We start from the raw sequence: 22,959 nt of genomic DNA, 5'->3' as shown, positions 1-22,959 counted from the left end.
TCGAGGTCCTCAAATGTCAAATGGTGTGGGCATGAAAAAGGGGCCATAAATTGATATACATACCAAATTTCATGACTGTTCTAGAGATTTTGAGGTTGGTCTTAATCCGATTGTGCTATCATCTATATCATAATTTATATCTGATTATTTTCTCGATCAGTACTTTATTCCTAAAGTTGGTAAAATCTCTATAAGTAGATATCGTAGTATCCCAACTAATTACGTCTAGGTTTCCAGACTCTTATTACAAAAGTTTCTGAGACAGATGATATTAATGATAAGACATTCTTCATTACCTGAGACTAATGGATCGTAAAGTTTACTCCACCATTTTGACTTGAATGTCTAGCATGAAATAGGTGTATAAAACTGCGTATCTTTAGTGATAAAACCTTGTACAGACTTTTTTAAGCATTTGAGTACTACTGCAATAAAAAGTTCAAAGGGAAAATATAAAGTGTTTTATGGAAGTTTTGGAATACCTTCATTTACTTAAAACAATTTGTGGTGTGTAGTAATTAACCGATTTACAAAAAAAAAAGATAATTGGTTAAGGTTGCGTTATTTTTTTTACGACATATAGTAAGCACCCCTATAATGGAACAGGCACCAGTAATGGGATGGTATAGACAACAACAGTTTTGAATAATTCACGGTCAATTTCGACGCAGTTACATGCATCTCAATATCGGGAGCTCAATAAAAACAATATTAAAGGTGATCACGGTTTATATCCTGGTCTATTTAAGTGTAGTGAAACTAACCGTGAATTATTCTAAACTGTTGTTGTCTATACCATCCGATTACTGGTGCCTGTTCCATTATAGGGGTGCTTACTATATGTCGTAAAAAAAAACGCAACCTAAACCAATTATCATTTTTTTTGTAAATCGGTTAATTACTACACACCACAAATTGTTTTGGTTTATATCCCGGTCGATTTAAGTTTGGTATAGACAAATCCTCTAAAACAAGTATTTACCATCAGTTTTTAATCGGTGGCAACATTTTACCATAAACAAGAGCCAAAGACCTACTTAAGTTTAATTTTTCATTGATATTTGTTATTTTGAAAATGACTGGCGCCATACATTCCATGACTGAAGCAAAAAAACTACAGTTTTAATTGGTTAATAATATTGAAACCTATTGCAGTAGCTTTCATTAAATACATAGAAAACATAAAGGACGAATTAGACATTCAACTTTTAAAGCGTAAAGCGGTACAAATTTTACAGGTGTCGGTGAAATATCATAAACACTCCAAATTTTCTCTTAAATGTTCCATGATTGGTGCCGTTAACATAACTAAAAATTAAGTTAAAGAAAACTCATGGACATGTGCATTCTCCCCATCCTCTACGGAGCACAGACTTGGTCTTTGACAAAAGTTCAAAAAACCAAACTCAAGGTTTGTCAGCGAGCTATGGAGCGTAGTATTCTGAGCGTGAAGTTAACCGATCGCATTAAAAATACAATACTACGCTCCAAAACTGAAATAACTAATGTAGCTGAAACTGCCGCTAAGCTCAAATGGGACTGGGCAGGGCTCGTCTGCCGTATGCCGGATGACCTGTGGGCCAAAACAGCCACCTGTTGGGTCCCACAGGTTGTAAGGCGTCACGGTAGACCTCGTCGGAGATGGCGGGACGAACTTGATGCCTTCGACAGAGTGGTGGGAGACTTCCGAGGATAGGGACACGTGGAAGAATAAGAGGGAGGCCTTTGCCCAGCATTGGGACAATATGGGCTCATAATAACAATAAAAATATCTTAGAATAATCGATATCAGATGAGAACTGAAAGTTGATTTCTTACGAGATACATTCTGACGAAAGTCAATTATATTCCCTTCAGCTCCAGTACAAGAAACTTTATAAACCACAGCACTCTTGTAAAATCTAATAATCTTGAAGCAAACAGCAATCCCGGAGCAATCGAGTTAGGAACACATTCCATATCACACGTTGGATTATCAGTCTTATACGTTTGTGATAAAGTCTGGAGTTGCTTTACGGTTGTGTATGGAGCTTGCATTAAGGGTACCATCGGCAACGTAGATTGATTCTAGTGTAGACTTAGAGCTATAGATCGTCATATTTCATATGGTTTTAGTCGTTGTTGAGTGTAAGTTAGAATAGAATAGAATAAAATCATTGATTGCATGTCACAAACCAGTAATTATAAAGGTGGTACATATTATGTGGTTAGTTCAAGTGACGCCCTGTAAGGACACAGCAACGTTAATACTACAGATAACTTAAAACTAAACAACTTAACAGCTTTAAGCAATTTATATAAATAGATATTATAAAAGTATTTTAATTTTCGTTAAAGTAATCATTCACACTGTAAAAGCACTTACTAATAAGGAATTTTTTTAATTTATTTTGAAATAATTTAGGTTTTTCTAAGTTTTTTAGCGAATTCGGAAGGTGATTATAAATTTTTATGCACATACAATGAGGACTAAATGTAACAAGCTTTAATGAGGAGGAAGTTGAGATGTACGAGGCCAGCTTCGTGAAAACTTGTGCTTTGTATTTCGAATGAGAGTCTTTTTATTGAACCATGTGTAATTTTCCCAAAGTTCACTGAATTTACTACAATAAATACCATTTGCTTTTTTATTCCGTTAGTATAATACGCTAGTAGGTCTATATGATTTCCCATAAAGTTTTAAGTCATAATGTATACGTATTGTTTGTCCGCATTTTCGTTAGTCAGAATGTTTTTTTCTCAGAAACGCGTAACTTTTCAGGATTGGCATGAAACCAACCTAACCTAACGTAACCTATCTAATCTATCTATAGGATCTTCTTCTTCCTCGCGTTGTCCCGGCATTTTGCCACGGCTCCTGGGAGCCTGGGGTCCGCTTGACATCTAATCCCAAGATTTGGCGTAGGCACTAGTTTTTACGAAAGCGACTGCCATCTGACCTTCCAACCCAGAGGGTAAGCTAGGCCTTGTTAGGATTAGTCCGGTTTCCTCACGATGTGTTCCTTCACCGAAAAGCGACTGGTAAATATCAAATGACATTTCGTAGGTACATAAGTTCCGAAAAACTCATTGGTACGAGCCGGGATTTGAACCCGCGACCTCCGGATTGCAAGTCGCACGCTCTTACCGCTGGGCCACCAGCGCTTCCACCTACTATCTATAACATAACCTTACGAAAATCCTTAAATTTAACGGTTTCAGAATTATGACCACATTATGACTAATGATAATCTGACTATCATTACATTATGACTCTCAATAATTATCTCAAACAAAGGGATCCGTACGTTACTAAATTATTGCACAGAACCATTTCCATTCTCACCATACATTGACAGATTAGTACACTTTACACATCTGTCAGATATATCTGATGGGCAATCTGTACATATATGGCTAGCTAGTAATTCCACCATGTCATTAGAAGGAATCAAAAGATATGACGCGCCACGCGAAACTTGCGACGGGAGATATAGCTGTCGCGCGTGTTTTTGCCTTTATTTCAAATACTCTGAAAATGTAGTTTTGTTTATAATTTTGCTCGTCAAATCCCTCGGTTATCAGGCCAATTCGACCGTACACTGAAATGATATTTGAATGTTATGTATCGTGCATCTCGCCCGCGCAACACATGTACGGACAAGAACGAACTAAATGCACGATAACTGAATGAGATCGTTAAGATATCATTCAGATATCAGTGTCCGTTCGAATATCACTATGCCCGTCGCATCAAATGATCTCCAAGCGTCTTCTGGTTGGGCTATGTATACATATCGAAATAATTTAATGTGTTAAACTTCCAAAAAAAATTCTCAAAAATTTTACGTGAGCTGCTCTATACACTGTGTTTTTGTTTTAACTCCATTAACTTTGGGGTATAGGTATATCTACATTTAAGGAAACTAAATGGCATAGGTTAAGTTCATTTTTCTTATCATTACATGGGCATTACATCTAACTCAACCAAACCACAAAATAAAAAATAAACAGAAGGTCCGTTCCCGCCGTTCTTGAAAATACATACCTAAACTTGCTCGACTCACTAGGGTTGCTTCTGTATTAATTTCGAATTTTAAAAAGGAGTAGGTAATATAAGTTTACAGACAGACATACATACATCGATTCGTTTATACATACATCTTATCATGTTTACATTCCTTAGAGACTGCATTTTGACGTACATGACAGTACTACGTAGCGGCGGGGACGTCAAGTGAGCAACGCGCGCACATCCCGACTAAGCTCTGCCCGAGAGTGCCCGAGAACGCCTGTAAATGTAACGTCTGTGTGCGTAAATGTCACGTCTGTGTGCGTGCGGCGAAAATGGCACTTTGTACTGAGCGAACTCTCTGCTCCGGCGCGCGCCGCCGCTATTTACTTTGTGACCAAACTATTGAAAACTGACATATCAATATCATTTCGAACATCGATCGTCCGAAATAGTATTTGCATGTAGTAGGTAGGATATGTATACACTTATACTAAACACTAATCAATAAATATGTAACCTAAACAGGCCCTAAGGCAAGAGTACACGCTCGGAGGAGTCTTATCAGAAAAAAATGATTAGTAGAATACCGGTGTCTTTGTGAAAGTAACTTTATTTAAGCTCAGGAACGCACCCTTGAAATTAACTAATGTTCATGTGAACACTAGCTGTAAAAGTAATACGATGTAACACATGATTATAAATGCATTAAATAAATTATGAATTAATTTGGCTCAGCGACTCAAAGAGGGTGTTGGTCTCCAAGAGCACGCCACTTTTCCTGATCCTCCGCCGATTCCTGCCAATTATCGGCTTGGAGCTGCTGCAGGCTGCAGGTCCACTTCAACGCTGTCTCCCCAGCGGTATCTGGGTCGCCCCACCGGGCGGCCACCAGTCGGTCTTCCCAAGTACGCCCTCTTGGCAGCCCGACCCTCTTACATTCTAAGTAGGTGGCCGACCCAGCGAAGTCTGCGGGGGTTTGGCTTGAAATTAACGGTGTATATAAATGGATTGCAAGGAGAACTTCATTTGATGCGACAGTAAAGTTAATAATTTTTAAGAAAAAAACCGACTTCAAGATTATTATTGATTTTGGATTTCATACAATGAAATTAAAAACACTGGTAAAATACCCGCAATAGGGTATTCGACTATATTTAAAATAAATTATTTCACACCATGCATGAAATAATATTAAAAATGGCTATAAGTTTGCTTAAAAGAGTTGAGAAGTACCCTCAATTCCTCATGGAATCCATCATCAAAACTCTAGCTTGACAAAAATGTACCTTGAAAACCTAACTGCTTCACAAACATGCGAAGAGAACAAATTGGCAAACGTGAACCATGCGGCGTTGAAGAGTTCCATTCTGCTCATCATCAGCATCAGTTCCGCTTCATCAAATGTCACTTCTACAAATGTAAATGCTTGATTTGATGATGAAAATACTAAGATCACTATATATATGCCTTTAACATTTGAGGAGTTCGCTCGATGCCTCATGGATCCCATCATCAGAACAGAGTTTTGACAAAAATGGGACCAATCTGTATATATAGATTCACACAAAAAAAATATAAATCGGTTCAGAAATTACGGAATTATAAAGTAACAAACATTTTTAGGGTTCCGTAGTCAACTAGGAACCCTTATAGTTTCGCCATGTCCGTCTGTCTGTCTGTCTGTCTGTCTGTCTGTCCGAGGCTTTGCTCCGTGGTCGTTAGTGCTAGAAAGCTGAAATTTGGCATGGATATATAAATCAATAAAGCCGACAAAGTCGTACAATAAAATCTAAAAATTTAATTTTTTTTAGGGTACCTCTCCTACACGTAAAGTGGGGGTGAACATTTTTTTTTGTGCTTCAACCCTACAATGTAGGATATCGTTGGAAAGGTCTTTCAAAACTACTAGGGGTCTTCAACAAACATTTCTTGATAAAGTGAATATATTCGGAGATAATTGCTCCGAAAGAAAAAAATAATGTGTCCCCACCCTCTAACTTTTGAACCATAGGTCCAAAAAATATGAAAAAATTCTTGGAAGTAGAGCTTAAGAAAGACATTAAATGAAAACTATAGCGGATATGATCAGTTTAGCTGTTTTTGAGTTTTCGCAAAAAGTTTCCCCTTCATAGTAAAAAGACGTACACCCACAGTTCATCCCTTGGTTAACAATCTACCATACTCTAAGCTCCAGTTTAGCTTATTGTGACGGAAGAGTAACTACGGAACCCTACTCTGAGCATGGCCCGACATGCTCTTGGCCGGTTTTTAAAAAAATACACACCGAATTGTTAACCTCCTCCTTTTAAAATCTTGAAGTCGGTTAAATAGCTTAGATATAAATTAATAGTGAAAAATTCACTGTCCCTCGCGAGGCTTTGACTCGCGACTTTGATAGTACACTTTTATCAGAAAATGCTCCGATAAACGATTGTCACTTTTGCTAAAGAGACTTTTCTCGAAGGCCCAGTAGGTTAGTGTTCTTCTCTCACTCTCACTGAAGTAAGTGTGAGCGGGATGGGTGTGCGCGCTCGGGACCGCGAATATCTTGTGAAAACGGATGATGAGGCTTTCGCGAGTGCAGTCCAACAATCGGTATTGTATAGCGCGGCAAGGACTGACTGATGAGCTGAGATAGTTTCAATGGCGGCGCCGTAGTGGAGTTTCCCAAGTTATGTCGGTTTTAATTGCATTAAATGCTTTATTTGATGTTGATTGGTGGATTAATTAGTTTAACACATGTTTGCTCATTTTAATTTATAATAAATAAATATTATAGGGATATTTTTACACAAATTGACTAATTCCCACAGTAAGCTCAAGAAGGCTTGTATTGTGGGTACTCAGACAACGATATATAGATATAATATATAAATACTTAAATACATAGAAAACATCCATGACTCAGGAACGAATATCTGTGCTCATCACACAAATAAATGCCCTTACCGGGATTCGAACCCAGGACCATCGGCTTCATAGGCAGAGTCACTACCCACTAGGCCAGACCCGTCGTCAAAGTAAATTTTAAAAGTAAGTTTAATAGTAAGTTTTAAAAAAGAAAAAAATAATCGCTGTTTTTTCTCTAAAATAAAATTATGCATTTTTAGAAGCAATTTTCATATTTTTAGCTTTTGTGTAAAAATTGTTACAAATTTTTAAAGTGTGTTTTAGACCTAAGTATGTTCGTGATTTTTTTGTATCAAGCGAAAGTCAAAAAATTAGGATTTTAATCACTGAAATCCCTAGAAAAAATCTTCAAGATAGCTAGTTAAATTTTTGGTAACCGTATTCTTATCTATAAAAGCGATACGATCTTTCAAAAACTCCGTTCTCTGTACGTACCGCACCTTAAAGCGAAGCAATAGCGGAAGCCATTAGGTACAAATATGAGTGATCTGACACATCTGTGATGCAATTAGCCAAGATTGGACTAGGAACGTAATTGTTCCAATTTCCATGTTCCCAGTATAAAGGTGCGACCAGACCGCAGCTTAAAAAACAGTCACGATACGGAATCGCAGTGCCGCGTCGTATGCGTACCGTTTTTGACGCATGCTCCCCACACCGCTGCTTAAAAAACGGTGACGGTAGGGAATCGCAGTCACGTGCTTCACGCGAATCTTTTTTGTTCGCAAATCAAACGCTGCATTTACAAAACAGTTGCGTCTTTTACGTCACCGGTGTGGTGTCTGCCATAAGATCTCCGTGTAATATTTTTTGCGATTTTTACGCAGATCAATTTGCGGTGCGTCAGTGTATTTTAAGCAGCGGTGTGGGGAGCATGCGTCAAAAACGGTACGCATACGACGCGTCACTGCGATTCCGTATCGTGACCGTTTTTTAAGCTGCGGTCTGGTCGCACCTTAATACCGTCGGCGTCGTGCACACGGTTAAGTTAAATGACAGTTCTTAAACCTTATCCCAAAGATATAAGGTCCATTGTTCACCAGTCAACAACGTTGCTGTTAGTACCAGGGCTTCAGGTCCACCAGAAGCGATCGGTCGATCGGTTTTTGATATAAATTGAATGTGAACATCACAGTTCACACGCATCACTTGCTCGATGAAACTTTTGACACTAACAAATCAGATCCATTTAGAGATCAAATTCATGACCTACATATTATTACAGTGATACCTACAATCAGAATAAGAATACGCATCCTAAATTACGATTACCACTGAACGGGCGGAGTCGGAGCGCATTTCACATTTGTATGGCCATCCATCGCTTCTGCCATACTGGCAGCCAGCAGATGGATCACCTGATGGTAAGCGATTACCACCGCCCATGGGCCCCCGCAACAACAGAAGGGTTTTAAGTGCGTGCGGCCTTAAAAATGGTTGTATTGGTCCGGAAATACCGCAGACGACAGTTCATTCCTTAATTTAGCTGTGCGAGGCAGGGAGTTTCTGGGGAAACGCACAGTTGAGGACTGCCAACAAACCAGAGGCCGCTTTAGGCGTGGAAAAGGTGGGCCACGGCCTACGGCCTCGCGCTCCGACGGACCTTGTGCCTCAAATTTTAAGTATATCTCGGACATAACGTGAAATTGTTCGTTATTTTTAGCGCCACCAGAAGTCCTCGCTAAATGTTCGTTGCCCACATAAAATCTTGGTCTTGCCCCGCCACGCCACTGCAACCAACCATAATGTATATCACATTGAAAATGCGCTCCGGCATGGCCCGGTTCCAGTCGGTTTGTAGGAATTATATTAACGGCCCGATTCTAAAAATGAGATACGATAACGATAAGTTCTGGTTTAGATGATTTCTCATTTGGATTTTGTATGTCATATAATTGACAGAAGCAGCTCGATTCGGGCATACAATATCACTTTGACGTTAGAGATATCCTAGATAGATCTTATTGGGATCACAGCGGAATCGAAAGCAAACGTCAATTTTGACATGTTGTTTAGCTATCGATCTTTTAAAGATCTTTCCAAGATCTTAAACGTGTCTTAATCATTCTTCGAATCGAGCCGTATGTAAAACTACCCGCTACGTTGTAGCCTCGTAGCAGGCTTGCTTGACGAATTCAACCCTTTCACTGCGTCTCAATGCCATGCTCGGAAATAAATAAACATGCTCTTAAATATAGGCACAAGTAAGAAAAAATATTTCATCAAATTCTTTGTTATTTTTGGGACATCCTGAACACAATCGTTAGAAACGCCAAGTAACCGTTGTTGTGAGATTTTAATTTGCGAAAACGTCGGGTTCACAAAGCTCCCAGACGCTTTCCCAGTACATCCATTAGTTGTTCACTCAACTGAATTATTTATTACTAAGTACTTTTACACGACGATTTTGTATTGATATATGTTGATAAATATATAGCAAATGATTATTTATTTTAGCCTACATTAGAGAGCTCTTGATGTACAGTCACGTGCAAAAATATGTATCGAAAGAATCGTCTCATAAATATGGTACTACGCTCTTATTAAACTGGAATAAGATACTATGGGACATATTTTTGAGTAAGATGTATACACCCATATTTTTGCACTTGACTGTAGCTACCTATACATAGTATTATCATACTTAGAATTTGATTTTTTTACATAGGGTTCATTGAAATGGATTATGGAATGGGACATACATTTCATTTTAATTCAATTAAATAAAATGCGATAAACTTCACGTTCTTTTCGGCCCGCTCCTGGAGTACCTTTTGTTTCTTAAAATTCGTTCGGGTGCTGATGACAATGAAATATGTATATACGAGTATACTCACCGATTGGGTTTGCTTATTTGAAGTAAGTATGGATATTTTCACGCTGAATTGGTTCTGGACGGGTCACGTCTGCTGCATGCATTGGAATAGGTGGGTTAGTATAGCCACCAAACGGATGCCGCAAGTTAAGCGCGGACGTGGCAGGCCCAGTCGGAGATGGTGGGACGACTTAGACACCTACAGCAGTAACTAGCCAGAAATAGCACGACAACGGCAACTGTGGAGATCACGGGGAGAGGCCTTCGCCCAGCAGTGGGACACTATAACGGTCCAACTAAAAAAATGGATATTTAAACTACAATTCTCTTGTTAATATACTCTATTATTAACTGCTGCCTCCAAACGTCAAGAAAACAGAGATATTGTAACCACTCGATCACCCCATCCGCCATCCGGGGATCCTTTTCATATTACACTTCGCTGTTCTTAGATTCAGGGCTTCAAATTATACGTAGGATATATTCTTAGGATAAGGAACCTTTCCTGGTTATATAATTTCGCCAGGTTTGTCGGTCCTGAGTGGTCTTAGGTGGGATTTGGGTTTTTTGCATATCCCTATTCACTGTTGCCACTGTTGCCAGCCATGTCAGTCGGGGTCTTCCTCGTCGCGATTGTATGGGCAACATATCCAGCACCTTGCATGTCAAGTGTACAGGTTCCCGGCGCATGACGTGCCCTAACCATCAAAGTCACTCTTCGGTTATAATCGTAATAATAATTGTTTTCATCAATTACAGAGCAAAGGAACAGGAGCTAAAGATCCAGATGCGCATGAACTATCTGCAAGAGTACAATGAACGTATGCGCAAAGAGCGTGTGAAACGCGCACATGAAAAGGAGACCCGCATCAAGTTAGTATTGTTTTTTCAGTTAAATTATGCTTTCTTGCGATCGGGACTGTGCTTTGAGTTTAAAAGTCGGATTATATAATAAAGTGGGATAGAACAAATGATTAACCCCTTCGGCCGCGTACGCAACCAGAGCTTCGTAACCAGATGCGATCGAAAACTATTTCTGCCTTGTACGAAACCGGTTGCGATCAAAAACTAATTTCGTCTTACCCGTAACCAGTTACGATCGAACACTTCTCGTTCTTATACGAAACCAATGTCTAGGCCCTCTAGCTATAGGTATGATAATTTCTTATCCTGAATGTCAGTGCTCCATGTCTCTTAAGCCAGTGTCTTTTAAGGAACGAGGTTACATTGTATTTGCCAACAAAATATTTGAATATTATCAACTGGTACAATTTTTGTGTTCTGATTTTTGACTAGATACTGTATAACATGGTGTATAAATATAATCTTAGCTGACTTTATCAACGGTCGAAAGGTTTCTTACAAAAAAGAAAAGTGTTCGATCGTAACTGATAACTAGTAAGACGGAATTAGTTTTTGATCACAACCGGTTTCGTACAAGGCAGAAATAGTTTTCGATCGCATCTGGTTACGAAGCTCTGGTTGCGTACGCGGCCGAAGGGTGATTAACGCGATAAAGAAGTAAAATTCAGAACAACAATTGACAACAATTTGTAAACAAACATTGTATGTAGGTAATTATATTTAAAGTTATATAGTGAAATATTTTTTAAAGGTTGTTTCCTCATCAAATATAGAAAGCTAACGCTTAAAACAGGCAGCGGGTGGATGCAGCGGCTGAACTGGAACTGAAGAGGAAGATCACCATGGTTCGGCAGTGGAGAATCAACGAGAAAAACCGCCTGCGCCGGCTAAAGCAGGAAAGGGAGGCGAGAGCAAAGTTTCTGGAGAACGAGGTTATTTTCTACTTGTTTCACAAATCAATACTAGGTCCGACGGATTCCTGTGAATTTGCCTGTTTGTGACTCGTAGTTTATGCAAACTATTACGTAGTGTCATGTACAGCCCGCTAGCGACGTATTCCCTAGATCTGAACGAACGATTTCATAGATATTCGACGCGCGAAGCCAGTTTTTGTGTGTAAGTGTATTTATCATCAAATCATCATGATACTTTGTTTTTTATTATTATTTTGGTATATGATATGATATGATATGATATGATACAATTTATTTATCTCACAATATACAATTTCAATTAAAACTATGCGTGGTAAATTCTTAGGAATGTATATTGTGATGGTCAGTTTGTTTTGCTTTATATAAATATAAAAACTATGTGACAGTTAATATTTCATTCAAAATTATGACAATTGTATGTCCGCGTTACATAATAAATTAAAAAGCAATTATTTAGGAAATAAATTAACTAAAAACGGGTCATCGTTAAGGTAGAAAATAAATTAATTAACAATTGAGCACTACTTATATCATATAAATAATGTCACCATACGGGTCGTTATTAAGCTAGCAGCTAGCGCTCTCTTTTCTGTCGCTTATACGCTGGCAGAGAATGCCTTATGGCATTAAGTCCGCCTTTTGTACTATAAGGTTTTCTTTTGTGCAATAAAGATTAAATAAATAAATAAATATATAGTATACAAAAAGCGCTCTTTTCTGTTGCCGCGTAGTAATTTACAGTAAAACACAATTTTAGGCAATTGTGTAGACATTTTCAGCCCTCCAATGTCCAATCTCTGTACGAATAACTTCCATAAGCCTTTCTGTTGTGTTATTTAAAAAGCAATCAATTACCAGGCGAACAGAAAGTGGAACGCGCGCGTGCAAGCCCAGAACGCGAAAATACAAGAAGAGGCGCTGCTCCTCAAGATATACACTGAAGATATGAACGCCGGCGCGCAGAGGAGGATTAAGTAAGAATAGGGAGTGTGTGTGAACTGTAGGAAGAAGGATAATGGGCTGCTATGGCTCCTTGGTCATCATCATCATGATCTTCCCAGCGTTCTCCCAAGGCGCTTTCTGAGTATATAATCACACTCAGTATCAGCTGAGATATATATCAATGGTAGTCGTTGACTTTCTTTTTTTAATTTAGGTTAAATTTTACACATACGCTTTCGCTTTTGACCGCCAAGAACACCTAAAGTCGTCGTTACTTGAGCCGACAGCACCAAGGACAAGTATAGGTGTTATGGCGGACGCTGCCAAAGTATAGGCAAAGTAACCTTCACACTTTCAAGTAAGGTTTACGTTAGCTCCTTTGCGCCCGGGAGCTTGGCGTTTGAGTGATGTTTGTGTGTATGACATAAAGCGTCCCGAAGGTTAAACCATTAATAAGCCTATAGTATACGACGCGTAATCGTGATTTTAATCGAAATGGACGAAGGTTGATGTTGGGGCTGTATGCGCGCGTCAGTAGACGTATTTGGCTGTCAAAGGGTTAAAATTTGTAAGTTGTACTGGACTTATTTAATCTTAGAAGAGTGGAATAAAGAGTAACGTCATGTTACCTTCGTAACCAGGAAAGCAGAGAAGCATGCGTACAATACTGATCTACAGCTACAGTGTATCAGACTGAAGAACCTGAAGGAGGCCCGCGGTGGAACTGCTAAAGCGGCTAAGCTTGTCAGGAAGATGGGCGTCGAATTTGAGAAGGTAAACTGGGCTCAGGACCGCTTCGTCGTCTATTTCATCACCTGCTTAGCTTCTCATTATTGTCATTTGGTCCACTGTTCTGATTCGTCAGCATTCCTATATCGCCACTTTCCTTGTTCACATTCCTATATGGTTCACAGTGCTGGCATTGGTGGAGATCAAAATGATAGGCCTATGAATCGTATCAGTTTGGAGAAAGCAATGCCAAAGTTAGTGAAAATGGCCGATGTTATCTTATTTAAAGCAATGAGGATAATGGATGGTACAATAATTTTGACAAGCTGGCACTCTGGTCAAAATAGGAATGTGGACGATCTGGGAATGTAGTTAAAATAGTAATCTTATTTGGACAATTTGAAGTCTTTATTACGTGAGGTTAAGACGAATATTGGAGATGGTTTTAACCTTTTGGCCGCCACGTCAATGAAGTAATAAAGTGACATCAACGCCATGTAATTTCACGTAAACAACCCGTATAAAATAAATAAAGTTGTGGCGTCTGGGGCACGAAATGTACTCAGTGACGTATTCGACTGACATTATATCAAGTGAATGGCGGCGAATAAGTTAAATGTGGAGCTGAACGATACACATTGGGTTCACCCTGCTCCTCCTATACGAGTAGACCTATACGGTATATCTAATTCATTCGGTTTTAAATGTGCCTATGAAGTCGATGGTTCTGGGTTCAAAACCCGGTAAGGGAATTTATTTGTGTGATGAGCACGGATATTTGTTCCTGAGCCATGGGTTTTTTTGTGTATTTAAGTTTGTATATATACCGTTGCCTGAGTACTCACAACACAAGCTTTCTTGAGCTTACTGTGTAGTAATATCCTATAATATCTATTTTAATATAACAACTACCTAAAGGTGAGGGTTTTTCGTTTCTTCTAAAAAAAATATCACTTCCTTATGAAACTCGTAGAGTTTAAAGCCATTTTCGCGACGAGGCAAGATATAAGATATCGTTTTTATAACGACTTACACAATATTATTCCTAATTTACTTTCTTATAGTCTAAACGCGGCACTAAAGGCATGAGCCCTGAATACGCCCAAGAAGCGGCCATAGAAGCCATGAACACGGCCTTGTCTACCACCGGTGACAATCTGATGAACCTCGGACAGGCGCGCATTCGTATGGACATGGGAGTGGTGCTGCCATCAGCACCAGTCAAGGTTTTGGAGGAGGCAAGTATTCAACATCAATGTCTAAACGTTTCTACCAGATCACCACCTCTTATATCTTCGTCAGTCAATCATTATCTTCGTTACTATTACTGATGTGCGGGTAGCATGTTAAAAAAAAAGATTTTTGCAATCGGGAGTACGGCATTACCCTGGCCAAGAAGAATAAAAAAAGGTTTCTAAATTCCCTCTAGGGATTTCTATGGCCCCGTAAATTACGAAGTTACTATGTAGTCAAGAGTTATCCCTTAGAGTCATGTAAGTGTAGAAACAGATAAACTAATAATAGAAATACACTAATAAGTTTCTTGATCACGTATTGAGCTTACGTTTTTGTGACAATGTTTTAATATTATTAATTATTTTGGGTACAGATTCTGCAAACGGTGGTGATGGAGTTCGCCCGCCGCCGCACACACGCGCTTATGCGTGACGTAGAACGCTCGGTGCGCGAGCATGCCGCCGTCACGTTCTTCAAAGATTACCGCCCACCACCGAAGAAGCGGTAAGAATATAATAAGGGTTGCTCTAATTTTTGTGCGCTGCACAAACAAAATTCTTCCAACAAAAAAAAATATTTTCACCGCAGAATACTGTTTTCTTTTTGGATTTTTTTTTATATAGGTATAGGCATAGACAGCTTTCCCGGCGACACGATCTTCACGACCCTCTGGACCACTGGTTGATCTAACCACTTGTTATGCCAGTGAAAATTTGCTATACTTACTTCCTTGTATAACCGCCTCAAAGGCGCGCATACTTAGCGACAAAGAGTACGATTTGTAACGCTCCCGTAATATTTTCCCACAGCGGTTCCAAGGAGCCACGCTGGCACGCTTTGACCGAGGAGCTGGGCAAACACCAAAAGAGTCAGAGCGACGCATCCATCCAGTTCGGAAAGGTCACCGTCATTCCGCCGGACAGCATGACCGAGCAGGAGATGAAGAGTGTGCACAACAGACCTCCTACACCGATGGTAGGTATATCATATTTCACGGACAGTTCTAAGCCTGTGTGCCTAAGTATAGTACCCGTCAGAAACACCACAACCACAACTGCACACAACTACTGCAGCCATCGTTCGGGGCAGGTTCAGCTCAGTAATAAATTTGAATACAATAAAAATTTTAAACAATTAACGCTCATTATAAAATACTAATGAAAGAAGAGAATACACCTCAAAAAGTGATGCAAAAGAATGTATATACAGAAATATATTCAATACTAAATTTAACCTAAGCTTTAAATTACCATCCCTAGACACCGCTGGAAAGCTACCTTGCGTGACACACCGACTCGCAGTCAGGAAAACTCACACACGTCATGGGTCGCAAGATCTATAACCACCTCCCGGGTGATATCATCGCTACACATAGCATAGCAATATTTAAAACAAAACTTAAAAAATGGCTGATATAGCAGGCGTTCTACGATCATAAAGAATTATTCACTAGCTAATCATAATTAATTATTAAACTAAAATATTTGTATTTAAAATATTGAGATGTAATTATTATTACCAATAAAATAGTATGAATATGAATATGACACATGTGATGATTATGATGAATATCAAAACAATTTAAAGAACGCAAAAGATGAAACCGAAAAAAAGGAAATAGAAGAAAAGTATAGATAATTAAGCATTCTTATTATTTTTTTGACTTAAATAAGTTTTAATAGCATTTCCAAACTTCTGCTTGAATAAATTTATTTCCCACTACTAAGAATATACTAACATCTCACTATATGCATTTTAAAAATAATAACACCATAACGCGATATTTCAATATACAATCAGACTTGAGCAATAAAATTTGCTAGCATTAAGTCGGATGTAAACATAACGTACGTGTCAACTACGGTAAATTAGATTATTTCAGGCATAAAGTTGTATTCGTGTGATAAATTTAAATAAATATGATTAAAAAATGTATTTAATGAGAAGTGTATGCAAAACTGAATTAAATAAAACGTATAATAGCTTACCTTCGATGACAGAAAAAAACGGACTTGTCGCATGTAAATTGAGTAAATTATTGGCAAAATCATTATTGGTTTTTATTTTTGCTCTCCTGGAAACCTTGATATTACTAGATCCGACCATACGCTTTTCAAGTCCAGAAATAACAGTCTTGTCCATCTATTTTTCTCGCCTCATAATCGAATTGAAAGAGTTAATCGAGCATAAACACCCATTTTATCCTTGACTTATTGACTCGACTATTAAAAAAATGCCTCTTATATGCTCTGATATTTTCAATTTCAGTCTATTCTGACAGAGGGAAAACTGCAAATCACGCTTATTTGTTTTCAGCCGTCCATGACGAAGCTGGCCGAGCTGACGTTTACTGACAAGCTGGACGATCTCACGGACCCCGTGGCCATCGGACAGTATCTGCCTGAGCGGCTCAAACTATTAGAGGTTAACTTCTTTTTACAAGCTTTTATTTAACTTGCCCTGTTAGTATGTAAGTTTGTTAGTATGAATCTTGGAAGTTAAATTTGACCCACTTCCCGGTTTCCAATTGAGCTGAAAATTTGCATACATATGTAAGCCGGGTGGCAATGCAATATTATGGTACCATTGAGCTGATCTGATGATGGAGACGGAGAAGTAGTAAATAAAAAATAAAAAACCAAGCCATGGATTAGACTGTAGACATATTAATCCATCAAAGGAATCCTGGTTAATGTGCTAATATTAAACTAAAGAAGCCATGTAGTTAGAGCCAAGTAGCCTTACTATTAGATCGTTCCAACAGAATTATTAAAGAATAGCGTGTGTAATTGACGCTCCCTATATACCTCCCTATGATCCCGTATATCCCTGTTTGTTCTTAGAACTTAAACGCAGCGGCGAAGCTCCTCTCCCGCGCAGTGGCACAAATCGTGGAAAAACGCATGGATCTCGTTACTGGCAAAGTGACTCTTCTGTTTATGAGGCACCCCAGTAAGTATCATATTATTTTCAACTTTCATCTGTCAATACTTAAAACTGTAATATTTTTGTGAGATTGGAAGCTGATGAATTTTGTAATTAAATAATATATTAAGAAATTTTGTGCGAGTTCTCAGACATTTACTTGCTACTTACAGAGTTTTATTAATTCTAGAATATGGAAGGTCTCCATATACCAAAAAGTGTCATCAAAAAACCTTAAATAGGTGGCGCTACAATACCTAGAGTACTTGAACAAAAAATCAAATCATAGACAGCGCACTTCACTCCGTCAATAACGCCTAGGTTCTTAGCTACTCTAGCGCTACTCTGGAGATATTTGGAACTATTATTTATAGCTGACAGCTAGACACTTTTGCAACAGTTCTACCATAAGAGATTGCACTCCTTTTAATCCACACTCCATATTCAAGAACTTCAATGTGTCACATCAGGGACAAAGGAAATGTCATAATTTAATTCATTCTAGCAACTTTAAATACTTTCAAGAAGAAACTACGCTTTTATTTAGTTTAAATGAATGTTTCCAACTTTGCTTCACTCATTCTGAAGTAGCATTGTGTAATTTGTGTAAAGTGCTTTTAATACAGGTAGGGCTCCGAGGAACTTCATCTCGCTTAAATTGTGAACGTTCAAACCCGGCATAATCTTGCAAACGATTCACTATTTGGCACTGGGGATTGGGATTTTGATTATGATGTAGTACTGATAGTCAATCGTTTGACCATTACTCGCGCTTGACTGATTACTCTTATTGTAAGTGGTGGTTAATTTAATTTAATGCCTGCCAGTATTATGCGGCGAAGCGGTAGAAAGCGAAATCATCGCGGCTGTAAAAGTAGTAAGTGGGAAGTAAAAGCACGTCACCGTGCCACAGGATCGCAGGAACTTTTCCCAATGCATTGCCGCCATCTTTAAAACCTAATAGTACCGGTGATTTTTCACACGATTGACTATTAGTTTAAATTGTCAATTGATGAATGTAGTCAATAATTTACGCATGATGATCAATGACGAGTAACAATCAATTGATTAATTCGTAACCTTATGTCATTTTTCAGTGGAATGGGGTGAAGCGGTAGAAGGCCTAACCTGCGCAGTAGTAAACAACGGCATATACCTGTCAAATCCTGACGTACGTCAGTGTAGCGAGTTCCTCGCTCAGCGAGTACTCAGCTCGCTGCAGAAGGAAATGAAAGAAGAGAAGAAAAGGCTGGTGAGTTTGTTGTTACTTTACAACTGCATATACCTGTCAAACCTTGACGTACGTCAGTATAGCGAGTTCCTTGCTCAGCGCGTACTCAGCTCGCTGCAGCAGGAAATGAAAGATGAGAAGAAGAGGCTGGTGAGTTACTTGTTACTTTACAACAGCATATGTCTGTCGAACCCAGATGTATGTCAGTGTAGCTAGTTCCTCGCTCAGCGAGTACTCAGCTCGCTGCAGAAGGAAATGAAAGAAGAGAAGAAGAGGCTGGTGAGTTACTTGTTACTTTACAACAGCATATGCCTGTCGAACCCAGATGTATATCTGTGTGGCGAGTTCGTCGCTCAGCGAGTAGTCAGCTCGCTGCAGAAGGAAATGAAAGAAAAGAAGAGCAACAAGAACTAATTAATGTTATGTCACTAACATTTCAGATTGTAAAATCGTGGTTTAATTTTGTTAACTTCAAAATAAGTAATAAGTTTTGAACATCTGTTAAAATTGACAATTCTATTAGGTGGGTCTCAAAAAGCTAATTTCCCTACAAACAATAGCTTTTTAAAAGCTTTTTCATCTCCATTTTTCTATAGAGCGCCCAAACTTTATTCACTTATCTAAAAATACGGCCGTTCGAGGTTGCCTGAATAATTGATTTGCCCTCGGTTGCTTTTGTTGGCCAACTTGTTACAAAGTCAAAGTTTACTCTGTAGAATAAAGATTGTTTGATGTTTGCGAAATGAAGTGCAACTATCGATGCAAGTAAGTTAGGAGATTATTGCGATAAAAGTGGTATACAATACAGTGTGCGGTAAACCCAGTAAGGTACTTATTTAGTTGCCTAGTCGGTAGTTATAGTTACTCTGCTCTGCCTACGGAGCAGTGGCGTAGCGTAGACGAAGAGGGCTCTCGCCCACGGCCTCTCATTTAGGGTGAAGTCACATCTATCAGCATCGAATCGCATTTTGTAATACAAAAACGCAATTTTGTAAGTAGATGCATCCGCATTAAATGCGTATAAGTGTAGCTATCCATTTAACATACTGAAGAATGCTCATTGATGATAAAACATGAGAACGTCTGCTTAAGACATTATACTAGATGCTTGCAAATGAGAATAGTTGGTTACGATGTGGTTGATAACGGCTGCTTAAGCGTGAACCGGGATGCTTGCGAATGAAAAAGGCTGCAAATGAAAGGGGGAGGCGTGCGGGCGGCCGACCGTGTCATTATCACAACGTGTCCATCTAGCAAAGTGCACTGGTTTGTTTACTTGCTATAATTACAATAATATGCATAAAAATGGACGAGGAAAAATTGATTTTGCTGGTGCAAAAATATTCTTGCCTTTGGGCGCAGGATATTTCTTTAAATCTGCTACAATTGTTACAAAACTTCCATTGGTAACCCTAGTTTTCCATAGTGGATTAATTCACTTCCTTCGTCTTTTGCGTTTTTCCCTTTTAATTGCTTCTAGAATACACGCTAGGATAATAACGATTATAATTGACTTATCCATAACGGTTTTCAACTTCAACTGCAGTGTAACGTATAAGCGTACTAAAGCTTATGTTGTGTTGGCATCCTTTAGCAGATAAGAGCATGCGATAGCATCCTTTAGCAGATAAAAGCATGCGATAGCATCCTTTAGCAGATAAGAGCATGCGATAGCATACTTTAGCAGATAAAAGCATGCGATAGCATACTTTTGCAGTTAAAAGCATGCGATAGCATACTCTAGCAGATAAAAGCATGCGATAGCATACTTTTGCAGTTAAAAGCATGCGATAGCATACTTTTGCAGTTAAAAGCATGCGATAGCATACTTTAGCAAATAAAAGCATGCGATAGTATACTTTTGCAGTTAAAAGCATGCGATAACATACTTTAGCAGATAAGAGCATGCGATAGCATACTTTTGCAGTTAAAAGTATGCGACAGTATACTTTAGCAAATAAAGGCATGCGATAGCATACTTTTGCAGTTAAAAGCATGCGATAGCATCCTTTAGCAGATAAGAGCATGCGATAGCATCCTTCAGCAGATAAGAGGATGCGATAGCATCCTTTAGCAGATAAGAGCATGCGATAGCATCCTTTAGTAGATACTTTAACTTGCGATGCGTATAGTGTGTCCAAAATCATCCAGCTAAATGCGATTCGATGCTGAAAGATGTGACTTCACCCTTAAGGGGGCCTCGCGGGAGCCAAAAATTTTTATTATCTTGGGAGTACACATAGAATGAAAAGCGCCTCGCAGATGCGACTTCGCTCACGACTAGATTAGTTCACGCTACACCACTGCTACGAAACAATGGGTTCAAATCCTGGTAAGGGCATTTATTTGAGTGTTATTATAGATATTTGTTCCTGAGTTATAAATGGAACTTCTAATCAACCTGGTGCTATTTTCTCAAATATTATTTATATCAAATATATATCATAATATTAGTTTTATTTTCACACAGTTTGAAACTAAGAAAAATTTGTACTATGAACTATGGATATTAGGCGATGAATCGATGATATACTTAAGTAGATAATAAATACATACAGTACATATACCCATAGAAAAAGTCTCCAAATGGCTCCTTAAGCCAGTTGAGGGTATATGAAAACATTACATGATGAAAAAAATAATGTAATTTAAAGTCAGGTCGTTCAGTCATAGATCCAGGCGGTTTATTATTTGGTTGGTTAACCAATAAATGTTATAACTACCCGAAAATTTACAGATTGTTTACTTTTATTTAATTACCTGAAGATACAGAGTATAGGTAAAATTTTCATATTCGCGATAAACAAATGCCCTTATCAAAATTCGAACCAGATCAAAGAGATAAAAGACAAAGATTGATAAAAGAAAGAGTTTATTATTCAAGTAGGCATATTACAATGCGCTTATGAACGTCAAATAAAGCTTCACCGGATCTAACCCTACACTGACCCGAGAAGATTTAAATCCCCCCTCAATTGGAGGTATCCCAATATGGACCGGCAAGAAACTCGGCGGGACTCATCTTTTCAAATCATTACATCTTATAATCAACATGCATTAAATAAGAAAAAAAACTTGCACTACTTCACTTTTCGTAGTTCAACCCCCTCAGAATTCCCATTCCGGTTCGGTTTGAAACAAAACTCGATATTATCTATCAATACCTACTAAAATTATCTAATTATATTTCACAGAAAGCGGCATTAGAAGGCGGTGACTCTGAAAACCAGGACCAAAAGGACTTCTACGTGCCCGATCAAGTAAAGAAACCCAATTAAGGACCTGTCACACCGCCTTTGAGTAAATTGACAAGGTGTCCGCAGACCAATAATCTCTTTTACAATTGTTCAGTTCAGTTGTTCTATAATGGTGGATTTTACAAATTCTAGTGAGTGGAAATGCGAAATTATGGTTTGTAATAAAGTGTGGTTGTGGTTTTGAAGTGTTTTGGATAACTTAAAAAAAAATAAGGACATTCTTACACAAATTGACTAAGTCCCACGGTAAGCTCAAGAAGGCTTGTATTATGGGTACTCAGACAACGATATATATTATATGCAAATACTTAAATACATAGAAAACATTCATGATTCAGGAACAAATATCTATGGTCATCACACAAATAAATGCCCTTACCGGGTTTCGAACCCACGACCATCGGCTTCATCATAGGCAGGGTCACTACTCACCACCCACTAGGCCAGACCGGTCGTCAAATTCGACTTTTGATTTAAAAAGTCAATTCTTTGTTTTCTATAGATAGCAGCATAACGTTCTCTCGCTATAACGTTATCCGTTTGCATTTGTTTAACATGCACACCGCACCCCGCCCCGCTGCACGCAAAACTCGAGCGTCCACCAAGGCCTTGCACTTAGAGTAGCCCTAAGGCGCCTAGCCTTTCAGAGATAGCATACACCAGAGAATTTGGGATGGGTACCGCCGTGGCCGGGTGTTCTAGTGGTCAGGACGTTAGTCTTGTAAGCTGAAGAAGCCGGTTCGATTCCGGCCTTGGTCACTTATTCTTATAGTGTATGACATCGCTTTCAGTTTATAATTTAATAGAGATTACTTTAAAAAACGTTAAAAAAAATACTTTGATTTGCCTGCCTTTTATTTATTTAAATCTTTATTGCACAAAGAAAAACTTATCGTACTAAAGGTGGACTTAATCCCAAAAGCATTCTATACCAGTCAACGTTAAGCAACCCACCAACCTTAGTCAACCTTTTCACATACGTAAGTAAATATATGTATATGCTTTAAATTTATAGGTGCATTTTGTATGTGTACAGGTCGCCACAAGACTGACTATTTTTTTAATATCAAACTATTAATTGAAATACAGTGCTTTTTTTTGCTTAAATAACCCAATGTTAA

At 38.5% G+C, this 22,959-nt stretch overlaps 1 protein-coding gene and 1 non-coding gene across 2 annotated transcripts in view; both read left to right on the top strand.

Annotated features, from left to right (window-relative positions):
• The window catches only part of LOC133519359 (uncharacterized), a 70,821-nt gene extending 48,802 nt beyond the window's left edge, over positions 1–22,019 (top strand). The window contains exons 4-14 of the mRNA XM_061853401.1: positions 10,479–10,592; positions 11,377–11,515; positions 12,377–12,492; positions 13,102–13,234; positions 14,254–14,427; positions 14,799–14,929; positions 15,235–15,400; positions 16,742–16,849; positions 17,269–17,377; positions 18,448–18,602; positions 21,776–22,019. Coding sequence (XP_061709385.1) covers positions 10,479–10,592; positions 11,377–11,515; positions 12,377–12,492; positions 13,102–13,234; positions 14,254–14,427; positions 14,799–14,929; positions 15,235–15,400; positions 16,742–16,849; positions 17,269–17,377; positions 18,448–18,602; positions 21,776–21,859 — 1,429 coding nt within the window. The 3' untranslated portion in view covers positions 21,860–22,019. The remainder of the gene's footprint in view (positions 1–10,478; positions 10,593–11,376; positions 11,516–12,376; positions 12,493–13,101; positions 13,235–14,253; positions 14,428–14,798; positions 14,930–15,234; positions 15,401–16,741; positions 16,850–17,268; positions 17,378–18,447; positions 18,603–21,775) is intronic.
• A 506-nt stretch (positions 22,020–22,525) lies between these two features.
• Trnat-ugu (transfer RNA threonine (anticodon UGU)) lies at positions 22,526–22,597 on the top strand. Its single transcript has one exon. It is a non-coding gene; the product is annotated as a tRNA-Thr (tRNA).
• The last annotated feature ends 362 nt before the right edge of the window (positions 22,598–22,959 follow it).

This window comes from Cydia pomonella, chromosome 6 (assembly GCF_033807575.1).
Source record: "Cydia pomonella isolate Wapato2018A chromosome 6, ilCydPomo1, whole genome shotgun sequence".
Lineage (NCBI taxonomy): Eukaryota > Metazoa > Arthropoda > Insecta > Lepidoptera > Tortricidae > Cydia > Cydia pomonella.
This window is presented reverse-complemented; position numbering and strand designations above follow the sequence as displayed.